Source organism: Chlorocebus sabaeus, chromosome 10, assembly GCF_047675955.1.
Source record: "Chlorocebus sabaeus isolate Y175 chromosome 10, mChlSab1.0.hap1, whole genome shotgun sequence".
In the NCBI taxonomy this organism is placed as follows: domain Eukaryota; kingdom Metazoa; phylum Chordata; class Mammalia; order Primates; family Cercopithecidae; genus Chlorocebus; species Chlorocebus sabaeus.
The window spans coordinates 20,549,426-20,562,699 of record NC_132913.1 but is presented as its reverse complement, the minus strand read 5'-3'; the positions used below and the strand labels follow the sequence as shown (position 1 = coordinate 20,562,699).

Genomic DNA, 13,274 nt, shown 5'->3' with positions numbered 1-13,274 from the left:
ATGTAGGGCTGAGGAAAATATTTTGAAAATGCTCACAGTGGAAGCTAACAGAAATGCATGGCATCAAGTCTAGCACATAACTGGAGAAGGGAAGGGAGGAAGGGAAGGGAGTTGCCCCAAGGTGTAAGAAGAAACAAGAGGACAGGGTGTCCCGTAAGTCTAAGCAGAGGTAGTTCCAGGTAGGAGGGAGTAGTGAATATTTCAAATGCTACAGAAATGACAAAAAGGATGAGCTCATTAAATTTGGTTAATTTCCAGAAATTTCAAGAGGGCAATTTCTATAGAGGAATGGGCCAGATGGTTAAGAATACTGGAGGGAAGTCACCGAGCTCAGCCCCGTTAGAGGCATTTGGCAGCAATTTTTAGAATGGGATGGACCAGGCGCAGTGGTTCACGCTTGTGATCCCAGCACTTTGGGAGGCTGAGGCAGAATAACTAATTGAGCCCAGGAGTTTGAGATCAGCCTGGGCAACATAGGGAGACCCTATTTCTACAAAAAATTTAAAAATTAGCCAGACACGGTGGCTCACGCCTGTAATCCCAGCACTTTGGGAGGCCGAGGTGGGTGGATCACGAGGTCAGGAGATCGAGACCATCCTGGCTAACACAGTGAAACCCCATCTCCACTAAAAATACAAAAAATTATCTGGGCGTGGTGGCGGGCGCCTGCGGTCCCAGCTACTCGGGAGGCTGAGGCAGGAGAATGGCGTGAACCCAGGAGGCGGAGCTTGCAGTGAGCCGAGATCACTCCACTGCACTCCAGCCTGGGCAACAGAGCAAGGTTCCGTCTCAAAAAAAAGAAAAAAAAAAAAATTAAAAATTAGCAAGTCACGGTGGCGTACACGTGTAGTTCCAGAGACTCAGAAGGCTGAGGTGGGAGGATCACTTGCGCCTGGAAGGTTGAGACCACAGTGAGCCATGATCATGCCACTGCACTCCAGCTTGGGCAACAGAATGAGATCCTGTCTCAAAAAAAAAAAAAAAAAAAAAAAAAAGTGGGTGGGGGAGCGGTAGTAGCTAGAAATGGTATCCAGTTTAAGGAAAGGATTTTAAAGGAGAGAGATTTCTGCATATTTTAAAGGCAGGAGAAAGGCCCTCCCCATGGGGAAAGGATTTTTTTGTTTGTTTGTTTTTCCAGACTGAGTCTTGCTCTGCTACCCAGGCTGGAGTGCAGTGGTGTGATCTTGGCTCACTGCAACCTCCATCCATGGGTTCAAGCAATTCTCCTGCCTCAGCCTCCCGAGTAGCTGGGATTACAGGCGCCCGCCACCATGGCCAGCTAATGTTTTTGTTTTTTAGTAGAGACAGGGTTTCACCATGTTGGCCAGGCTGATCTTGAACTCCTGATCTCCTGATCCACCCGCCTTAGCCTCCCAAAGTGCTGGGATTACAGGTGTGAGCCACTGTGCCTTGCTGGACTTTTTTTTTTTTTTAACTTTATAAATGACACAAAATATAATACTTTTACACAATATAAAATACTTTTAAGAGTATTTATTTTCCATTTTCAACTGGAAAATGATCTGTTGGCCATTGTGCTTTCAAAATTATTAAAAGAGGAGGGGCTTCAAGATGGCTGACTAGAGGCATCTGGCACTTACTTCCTCCACAAAGAACTAAAATAGCAAGTAGATAACCACATTTCAAATACGGCATCTGAGAGAGAACATGGATTTCAACAGAGAAGTGACAGGAAACACCTGAGACATGCAATAAAAGGGAAGGAAGGCAGTCAGTTTGGTTGAGATTGGCTGAGAGCCAGAGAGGCTCCCCAGTGTTGGGAAAGGGTGAGAGATCCCCAATGGTCCACATTCTCACAGTGAACTCCTGTAATCCTAGCCATGGGAGAACCCTTTAGTCCTTGCAGACACTGAAACTAGAATATGGAGCTGCCTGGAAACCATGTGACAGCATTGCTCCAGAGAGGGAGCTCACACCAAGTCCCACGCATCCCTGAGTCCTAAGCAGCTACAGCATGGCATCATTTTGAGAGTCCGGTCCCCACCAGACTCCATCCTGCCCTGGGGTCTAACAGCCCCTGCAACTCCATATCCTTGGAACGCTACTTACATCTTCTTGTGTTTACCTGGAGGGCTGCAGCAGTGTGATGCCAGTTGTACCCAGTGGAGTGGCCAGATGCCCAGCATTGTAGCACACATGGTGTCCTGCACCCCAGAAACAACAGTGCAGTGCACCAGGGAGGTTGCTCCTGGGACAAAGGGAGCCAAAGCATGTGCTCCCCAGAGCCTAAGAACTGCCTACCTGAGGTGGCTATAACAGATAGCAACTCCACCCTTTCCAGCAGCAGGACTGCCACACACATGCTCTGAGGACGGGCTCTGCTGCTGTCCACTGCAGCCTCTGCTTAGGCTGAAGTGTGTGCCACTGGCAGTGACCCCAGCTGCTTCAGCAACAGGGTTGCAGCACATTTGCATGTGCCCTGAGGACTGGCTTTCTTGGCTGCAGCTACTGCCACCACCAGAAGCCAAACCATGAGCTCCCTGGAACCTGAGAGCCACCTGCCTGAAGCTGCTGCCACTGACAGCAACCCTGCTCCCACCAGTAGCAGGGCTATAGCACACTTGCACGTGCCCTAATGACAGGCTCCCCTTGCCCACCGCCACTGGAGCTGCAGCCACCCAATCCTCATGCCAGGGCCCTAGGGATCACCCCACCCTGCCCGCCACTGCTGACACCTGAGTGTACCACTGGAGGGCCTGAGGAAAGGTCAAACAAGCCTGGCCCAGCACCCCTGCCAGTGTCTGAGCACATTGCCTGGGGCCTGGGGATTCTCTGCCCTATCAATGCTGGTATCTGTACATTCCTCCTGAGGGCTCAAGGACTGGCCCATCCAGTCCATTGCAGCCACTATTAACACCAGTGCCAGGCCGGGCGCGGTGGCTCAAGCCTGTAATCCCAGCACTTTGGGAGGCCGAGACGGGTGGATCACGAGGTCAGGAGATCAAGACCATCCTGGCGAACACGGTGAAACCCCGTCTCTACTAAAAAGTACAAAAAAACTAGCCGGGCGAGGTGGCGGGCGCCTGTAGTCTCAGCTACTCGGGAGGCTGAGGCAGGAGAATGGCGTGAACCCAGGAGGCGGAGCTTGCAGTGAGCTGAGATCCAGCCACTGCACTCCAGCCTGGGCGACAGAGCAAGACTCTGTCTCAAAAACAAAAAACAAAAAACAAAAAACACCAGTGCCTGCTGCTATTGAGCCCAAGCATTATCCCAGTACCACTATTGCCATTGCCCATGCCATGCATACTGCCCAGGAGTCTAAGGACCTATCCACCTACCCAGCACACCACTACCACTACCAGGACCTGAGCAAGCCTTGGAAGTCCAAGAATTGGCCCATTTGAACCCATTAACACTAGTGCCCACGTATGCCACCCAGGGCCCAAGGATGGGCATGCTTGACACACCACCACTACCACTTAGGCTAGAGGACTGGTCCACCTGGCATGCCAATCCCCAGTAAAACCTCACCACAGACTCCACTAACAATCACAGACTAAGCCACTGAGGAAATCACAGACACCACTGGTGCTGTTTACAGATGAAGAAATTATACCAAGACCACACTACTGCATACACCCAGAATCAAGGCTAAAGCATCCTACCCAATCAACACCATAGATACATCTTCAGGAAAAAGTCTTCCCCTATGAAAGCCAATCCAGAAAATTAAAATAAATGACTGTTACACCACATGTGCAAATTCATTCAAGAGCTTCAACAATAGACTACATCAAGCAGGAGAAATAATCTCAGGACTTGAATACAGATCTTTTGAAATAACCCATTCAGACAAAAATAAAGAAAAAAAAGGAGTGAACAAAGCCTACATGACATGTGGGAAACTACAGATTGACCAAATAGACAATTTTGGTTGTTCCAGAAGGTGAAGAGAAGACTAAAGGTATAGAAAATCTATTTAAAGACAGACTAGTTGAGAATTTCCCAGGTCTAGCAAGAGATTTAGACATCCAGATACAGGAAGCTAAGAGATCCACAAATAGATACAACCTAGAAAGGTCTTCTCCATGGTACATTATAGTCGAACTATCAAAAGTCAAAGACAAAGAGAAAATTCTAAGAACAGCAAAAGAAAAGCATCTAGTAACATATAAAAGAATCCCCATGAGACTAACAGTGGATTTATCAGCAGAAACCTTACAGGCCGGGAGAGAATGGGATGATATAGTAAAAGTTTTAGGCCAGGCATGGTGGCTCATGCCTGTAATCCCAGCACTTTGGAAGGCCAAGGCGGGTGGATCACCTGAGGTCAGGAGTTTGAAACCAGCCTGACCAACATGGAGAAACCCCATCTCCACTAAAAATACAAAATTACCCAGGTGTGGTGGCACATGCCTGTAATCCCAGCTACTCAGGAGGCTGAGACAGGAGAATTGCTTGAACCTAGGAGGCAGAGGTTGCAGTGAGCTGAGTTTGTGCCATTGCACTCTAGTCTGGGCAGCAAGAGCAACACTCCGTCTCAAAAAAAAAAAAAAAAAAAAGTTTTGAAAGGGATAAAAACAAAAACAAAACTGTCAGCCAAGAATGTTATACTCAGCAAAGTTATCCTTCAAAAATGGAGAAAGCCTTTCACAGACATGCAAAAACTGAGAGACTTCATCACCATTAGTGGCTCTACAAGAAATGCTTAAGAAAGTCCTACACCTGGGGCTGGACACGGTGGCTCACGCCTGTAATCCCAGCACTTTGGGAGGCCAAGGCAGGCGGATCATGTGAGGTCAGGAGTTCGAGACAAGCCTCAACATGGAGAAACCCCGTCTCTACTAAAAATACAAAATTAGCCAGGCGTGGTGGTGCATGCCTGTAATCCCAGCTACTTGGGAGGCTGAGGCAGGAGAATTGCTTGAACCTGGGAGGCGAAGGTTGCGATGAGCTGAGATTGTGCCATTGCACTCTAGCCTGGGCAACAAGAACGAAACTCTGTCTCAAAAAAAATAAATAAATAAAAGAAAGAAAGAAAGTCCTACACCTGGAAGGCCGAGGCTGGTGGATCACCTAAGGTCAGTAGTTTGAGACCAGTCTGACCAACATGGAGACACCCCATCTCCACCAAAAATACAAAATTACCCAGGTGTGGTGGCACATGCCTGTAATCCCAGCTACTCGGGAGGCTGAGACAGGAGAATTGCTTGAACCTGGGAGGCAGAGGTTGCAGTGAGCTGATGATAGATATGAATCTATCTATCTATCTATCATATCTATCATCATGAAAACATATGAAAGTGTAAAACTCACTGGTAGAGCAAACCACACAAAAGAGGTAGAGAAAGGATTCAATGTTAATGCTACAGAAAACCACCAAACCACAATGATAAATAATGAGAGAGAAAGAAACAATCAAACAAACAAACAAACAAACAAAAAGCCAACCAGAAAACAATCAACAAAATGACAGGAATAAGTCATCACATATCAATAATAACCTTGAACCTAAATGGATTAAAATTTCCAATTAAAATGGTTAAATAGATTAAAAGTGACCCAAAAATATGCTGCCTTCAAGAAACTCACTTTACCTGTAAAGACACATATAGACTGAAAGTGAAAGGATGGAAAAAGGATGGAAAAAGATAGTTCATGCAAATAGAAACCAATAGAGAGCATGAGTAGCTATATTCATATCTGATAAAACACTATGTCAAAAACAGTAAAAAGAGACAAAGTCACTATATAATGATAAAGAGATAAATTCAGTCAGAGGATGTAACATTTCTGATGCTACCTACACCAGAGCACCCAGGTATATAAAGCAAATATTATTAGATCTAAAGAGAGATAGACTCTAATACAATCATAGATGGGGACTTTTAACACCCCACTCTCAACATTAAACAGGTCATCTAAACAAAAAATCCACAGAGAAACACTGGATTTAAACTGCACTTTAAGCCAAACAGACACATCAGATACCTACAGAATATTTTCTCAAACAACTACAGAATAAATGTTCCTATGTAAAACATGGAACATTTTCCAGGATAGGCCATATATTAGGCTGCAAAAAAGTTTCAACAAATTTTTAAAAATCAAAATCATAACAAGTATTCTTTCAGCCACAATGGAATAAAACTAGAAATCAATCACAAGAGGAACTTTGGAAACTGTACAAATACATGGAAACTAAACAACATGTTCCTGAATGGCTATTGGGGCAAGAAAGAAATTAAGAAGAAAATTTAAAAATTTCTCAAAACAAATGAAAATCAAAACACAACATACCCAAATCTATGTGACATAGTAAAAGCAGTGCTAAGAGGGAAGTTTATAGCAATAAAAGCCTACATAAAAAAACGTATGAAGATTGGCTTGGCATGGTGGCTTACACCTGTGATCCCAACACTGTGGGAGGTCAAGGTGGGAGGATCACTTGAAGCCAAGGGTTCAAGACCAGCCTGAGCAGCAAAGTGAGACCTTGTCTCCAAAAGAAAAAATTAGCTGGGTCACTTGGGAGGCTGGGGTGGGAGGATTGCTTGACCCAAGAGTTTGAGACTGCAGTGAGCCATAATCTCACCACTGCATTCCAGCTGGGGTGACAGAGCAAGACCCTTTCTTTTAAAAATGTATAAAAATTTAAATAAATAATTAAGGAAACAGAAGAAAAAGAGAACAAGCCAAATCCCAAATTAGTAGAAAAAAAGAAATAAAAATCAGATTACGTTAAGTGAAATAAACCAGGCTCAGAAAGATAAACATTGCATGTCCTCACTTATTTGTGGGATCTAAAAATAAAAACAATTAAATTCATTAACATAGAGAGTAGAAGGATGGTTATGGTTACCAGAGGCTGGGAATGATAGTAGGAGGATAGGGGTAGGGCAGATAGGGATGGTTAATGGATTGAAAAAAAAAGAGTTAGAAAGCTTGAATAAGCCAGGCACCAGTGGCTCATGCCTGTAATCCCAGCACTTTGGGAGGCTGAGGCAGGCGGATCACGAGGTCAGGAGATCGAGACCATCCTGGCTAACATGGTGAAACCCCATCTCTACTAAGAATACAAAAAATTAGCCGGGCATGGTGGTGGGCACCTGTGGTCCCAACTACTCAGGAGGCTGAGGCAGGAGAATGGCGTGAACCTGGGAGGCAGAGCTTGCAGTGAGCCAAGATCATGCCATTGCACTCTGTCACTCTGGGCGACAGAGTGAGACTCCACCTTAAAAAAAAAAAAAAAAGAAAGAAAGCTTGAACAAGACCTACCATTTGATAGCACATCAGGGAGACCGTAGTCATTAATAACTTAATTGTACATTTAAAAATAATTCAAAGAGTGTAATTGGATTGTTTGTAACACAAAGGATAAATACTTGAGAGGATAGATACCCCATTCTCCATGATGTGATTATTTGACATTGCATGCCCATATCAAAACATCTCACGTACCCCATAAATATATACACCTACTATGTACTCACAAAAATTAAAAATAAAAAAATTTTAGGCCGGGCGCGGTGGCTCAAGCCTGTAATCCCAGCACTTTGGGAGGCCGAGACGGGCGGATCACGAGGTCAGGAGATCGAGTCCATCCTGGCTAACACGGTGAAACCCCGTCTCTACTAAAAAATACAAAAAAATAGCCGGGCGAGGTGGTGGGCGCCTGTAGTCCCAGCTACTCTGGAGGCTGAGGCAGGAGAATGGCGTAAACCCGGGAGGCGGAGCTTGCAGTGAGCTGAGATCCGGCCACTGCACTCCAGCCCGGGTGACAGAGCGAGACTCCGTCTCAAAAAAAAAAAAAAAAAAAAAATTTAAATTAATAGAAAAATAATAAAGGTCAGAGTAGTATTAACGAAATAAAGAAAAAAAAGGATGAGTTAAATGAGAAGTTGGTTAAAAAAGAAAATGAAATCAGTAAACTGCTAGCCAGACTAACCAAGAAAAAAAGAGATGACCCAAATAAAAATCAGAAACAAAAAAGGAGACATAACAACTAATACTACAGAAATGAAAAAACCCAGCAGAGAACATTATGAACAAGAATAAGCTAACAAACAGGAAAACCTAGAGGAAATGGATAAATTCCTTGACACATACAAGATTGAGTCAGGAAGAAACAGAGAACCTGAACAGACCAATATTGAACAATAAGATTGAATCAGTAATAAAATATCTCCTAACAAAGAAAAACCCAGGACTGGATGGCTTCATTGCCATATTCTACCAAACTCATAAAGAAGAACTAACACCAGTTATCCTCCAACTATTCCAAAAAATTGAGAAGGAAGGAATTCTCCCTAACTCATTCTATGAAGCTGGCATTACACTGATACCAAAACTAGACAAGGATGCGAAAACCACAAAAAAAGAAAACTATAGGCCAATATCCTTGATGAACACAGATACAAAATTCCTAAACAAAATACTAACCCAACAGCATATCAAAAAGATAATACACCATAATCAAGTGAGTTTTATACTAGTGATGCAGGGATGGTTTAACATGCACAAAACAATAAACATGATACATCACATTAACAGAATGAAGGACAAAAACAATATGACCATCTCAATAGAAACAGAAAAGGCATTTTCTAAATCCAACATCCCTTCGTGATAAAAACTATCAACAAACTAAGCATAGAAAGAACATACCTCAATATAATAGGCCATATATGACAAACCCACAGCTAACAACATACAGAATGTGGTAAAGGTGAAAGTCTTTCTTCTTAGAACTGGAACAAGAGAAGGATGCCCACTTTCACCACTCCTATTCAACATAGTATTGGAAGTTCTATCCAGAGTGATTAGGCAAGAGAAACAATAAAAGGCATTCAGGATGGGCGTGGTGGCTCATGCCTATAATCCCAGCATTTTGCAGGGCTGAGGCGGGCAGATCAAGAGATAGAGACCATCCTGGCTAACACAGTGAAACCCCGTCTCTACTAAAAACATAAAAAATTAGCCGGGTGTGGTGCCGGGAGCCTGTAGTTCCAGCTACTCAGGAGACTGAGGCAGGAGAATGGCGTGAACCCAGGAGGTGGAGCTTGCAGTGAGCTGAGATTGTGCCACTGCACTCCAGCCTGGGTGACAGAGCGAGACTCCATCTCAAAAAAATAAAATAAAATAAAATAAAAGGCATTCATACTGGAAAAGAGAAAGTCAAACTGTGCCTCTTTGCAGATGATGTGATCTTATATCTAGGAAAACCTAACGACTCCACCAAAAACTCTTAGATCAATTCAGTAAAGTTGCAGGATAGAAAATTAACATACACAAATCTGTAGTGTTTCTATATACCAATGAAGTAGCTGAAAAAGAAATCAAGAAGGCAATCCCATTTAAAATGGCTACAAAAAGAAAATAAAATACCTGGGAACAAATGTAACCAAGGAGGTGAAAGACCTCTACAAGGAAAACTACAGAACATTGATGAAATAAACTACAAAACATTGATGAAAAAAATTGAAGACACAAACGAATGCTCATGGGTCACATGAATCAATATTGTTAAAATGGTCATACTAACCAAAGTCATCTATGGATTCAATAAAACCTCTATCAAAATACCAATGTAATTTTTCACAGAAATATATAAAAAACAGTCCTAAAATTTGTGTGGAACCAAAAAGGAGCTGAAAGAGCCAAAGCAATACTGAGCAAAAAGAACAAAGCTGGAGGCATCACACTATGTCACTTCAAAATATACACAAAATATATACAAAATATATTACAAGTCTACAGTAACCAAAACAGCATGGTATTGTTATAAAAACAGACACATAAACTAATAGAACAGAGCAGAGAACCCAGAAATAAGTCCCATATGTAAACCAACTTATTTTTGACAAAGGGACCAAGAACACATACCAGGGAATTGACACCCCCCTCTTCAATATATGGTGCATATTTATATGCAGATGAATGAAGTTAGACCCCTATCTCACCATATACAAAAATCAACTCAAAATTGATTAAATACCTAAACATAAGACTCAAAACTATACAACAACTCGAAGAAAACATAGGGAAACACTCCAGAGTATTGATCTGTATAGAAGCTCTTTAATATATAGTTCAATTTGTCTATTTTTGGTTTTGTCACCTGTGCTTTTAAGGCAAAAGAAATCACAGAGTGAAGAGATGACCTGTTGAATGGGAGAAAATATTTGCAAAATGTTCATCCAATAAGAAACATATCTCAAAAGAAGACACAAATAGCTGACAGGTATATGAAGAAATGCTCAACATCACTAATCAACAAGGAAATGCAAATTAAAACCACCAAGAGATACCATCTTATCCCAGTTAAAAATGGCTACTATTAAAAACACACAAAAATAACTGATGCTGGCAAGAATGTATAGATAAGGGAACTCATGTACTGTTGGGTGTGAATGTAAATTAATACAGCCATTATGGAAAACAGTATGAAGATTTCTCAAAAACAAAAACAAAAAAAACCCAAAACAACTAAAAATAGAACTACCTGCTGTATGATCCAGCAATCCTCCTACTGAGTATTTATCCAAAGGAAAGAAAATCATTATCTCTAAGGGATACCTGCATCCTCACGCTCATTGCAGCAGTATTCACAATAACAAAGGTATGGACCCACCTAAGTGTCCCTCAACAGATGAATGGATAAAGAAAACTTAGTGTATATATATACAACAGAATGCTACTCAGCCATAAAAAAAATGAAATCTTATAATTTTCAGCAACATAGATGGATCTGGAGTTCATTTTCTTAAGTAAAATATGCCAGGCCCAGCAAGACAAATATCACATGTTCTCACTCTTATGTGGGAGCTATGAAAGTAGATCTCATGGAGATAGAAAGTAAAATGATAGTTATCAGAGGCTGGGAAGGGTGTGTATGTGGTGGGGCAGGGAGGATAAGAGAGGTTGGTTAATGGGTACATAATTAGATAGAAGGAATAAATTCCAGTGTTTGATAACAGAGCAGGGTGACTGTAATTAACAACAATGTATTCTGTATTTCAAACAGCTAGAAGAGTGGACTCAAAATGTTCCTGACACATAGAAATGATAAATACTCATTATATATCAATAAAGAAAGTGGTTGCACAATGGTGGAGGGTAGGGGAAGTTACCTGTTTGTTAAAGCCTTAATATTTATGTATCTGAAAAAAATATATCAAAAGATAGCTAATTTAACCAAAAGAATGCCTCTGGAATAGGCCATTGAAGCTAATTATTGACTATTTCATTAGCTCATTGGTTCATTAACTGGCTCATTGACCGATACCTTTCTAACATCTTTTGAATTTCTTGAAGTAAAAAATTATGCCACAATAGTACTGAACAACTGTCTCCCTCTATCTTATGTTAATCCAGGAGTGCCCGAAATGGGATTATTTCAATTAATCACCAAAGCATATTTGAATATCTATTTTAAAAAGTCTTTTCAATTCTGGATTTTAATGCTTCTAAATTTTAAAAGTAAATGTAAGTGTGAATTTTACCATATGTAAATTAGACTCCAAACAAATTGAACAAAAGTACAATGGGAAACTAGGGCCTAGTTTTCAATCACAATAGCTACCACCATTCGAACAAGTACCATGCTATTGTTTAAAAGTTGTATATATATTATTCAATTCTCCCAATGAATTAGGTATTATTGTTATCTCCATCTTACTGATGAGGAGGGTTTTAGTCACTTGCTTAAGGTCACAGCTAAAAATTGGAGACTGGACTCAACCCAAGTCTGTTTGACTATCATAAGTTGTATTTCCATCTTTAAAAGTCTGTATTTAAGTAGATCTCATTGGCAGTCTCATTACTGGGTGCTGCTGTTTCTAATGTGTTTTTCCCTTCTTAGGGACCAGCATGAGCGACCTTCTGCTCTCCAGCTCCTGAAGCACTCCTTCTTGGAGAGAAGTCACTGAACATACATCAAGAGTTTCTTTCCAGTTCCACTGCAGATGCTCCCTTATTGCTTAATTGTGGGGACGATGGCTAAGCGATCTTTGTTTCCCTACTGAAAATTCAGTCTAACCCAGTTTAACTAGATCCTATGGAGTCGCTAAATGGAAGCTTCAGTTACATATTAGCCTCCTCAAGTGTCAGACATGATTACTTATAGTATCAGAAAAAAATTTCTTAATAACAACAAAAAACATATTTCAGTGTTTACAGTTTTGATTGCCCAGGAACTACATTCTCTATTGCTTTACATGACATTTCCTTTTATTTTTGGCATGTCCTGTCAATTTTTTAATGATGTTAGTTTAAAATAAATTGTAAAAACAACTTATATTTTCTTGCTTGGTGAGTAAAGACGCTTACTTAATTCGTCCAAAGCAGACTAGAGAAAGGCAGGAAGGTAAGTTAAAGAGATTCTAGATTCCGTACTTTGGCAGCAATCTTAGCCTTAAAGATTCTAGGAGGTTCAAGGCCTAATAGGAGGAGGTGAGGGCCTCGGCATTTCATTATCAGAGGGCCCCTAAACTCCTCAGATGTCTCCAAGAAATTGTGCTAGTTAAGGTGGCATCATAAATCTTGGGCTCTGTTTTCTCTGTAATTTATTTGTAGTGATTTGAAGTTTTTGTTTGTTTGTTTGAGATGGAGTCTTGCTCTGTTGCCCAGGCTGGAGTGCAGTGGCACGATCTCTGCTCACTGCAAGCTCCGCCTCCCGGGTTCATACCATTCTCCTGCCTCAGCCTCTGGAGTAGCTGGGACTACAGGCGCCCGCCACCACACCTGGCTAATTGTTTTGTATTTTTAGTAGAGATGGGTTTCATCGTGTTAGCCAGGACGGTCTTGATCTTCTTCTTTTTTTTTTTTTTTTTTTTTGAGACGGAGTCTTGCTCTGTCACCCAGGCTGGAGTGCAGTGGCCGGATGTCTGCTCACCGCAAGCTCCTCCTCCCGGGTTTACGCCATTCTCCTGCCTCAGCCTCCGGAGTAGCTGGGACTACAGGCGCCCGCCACCTCGCCCGGCTAGTTTTTTGTACTTTTTAGTAGAGACGGGGTTTCACCGTGTTAGCCAGGATGGTCTCGATCTCCTGACCTCGTGATCCGCCCGTCTCGGCCTCCCAAAGTGCTGGGATTACAGGCTTGAGCCACCGCGCCCGGCGGTCTTGATCTTCTAACCTCGTGATCCGCCTGCCTTGGCCTCCCAAAGTGCTGGGATTATAGGCGTGAGCCACCGCGCCCAGCGATTTGAAGTTTTTATCTATTTGCAGTGAATCAGGTCATTTCCATATGCAGAACTAGCTAAGCCTAAACCATTTGGTAGGACAAAAGCTAGGTCTGGTAAGGGAAGGATGAGTCA

The 13,274-nt window shown here is 42.1% G+C and overlaps 1 protein-coding gene across 2 annotated transcripts in view; it reads left to right on the top strand.

The window, feature by feature from the left end:
• The window catches only part of MAP3K19 (mitogen-activated protein kinase kinase kinase 19), an 82,147-nt gene extending 69,457 nt beyond the window's left edge, over positions 1-12,690 (top strand). For both annotated transcript variants that reach the window (XM_037988072.2, XM_037988070.2), the window contains one exon: positions 11,822-12,690. In XM_037988072.2, the coding sequence (XP_037844000.2) occupies positions 11,822-11,888 (67 nt within the window). In that variant the 3' untranslated portion in view covers positions 11,889-12,690. The remainder of the gene's footprint in view (positions 1-11,821) is intronic.
• Positions 12,691-13,274: the final 584 nt, after the last annotated feature.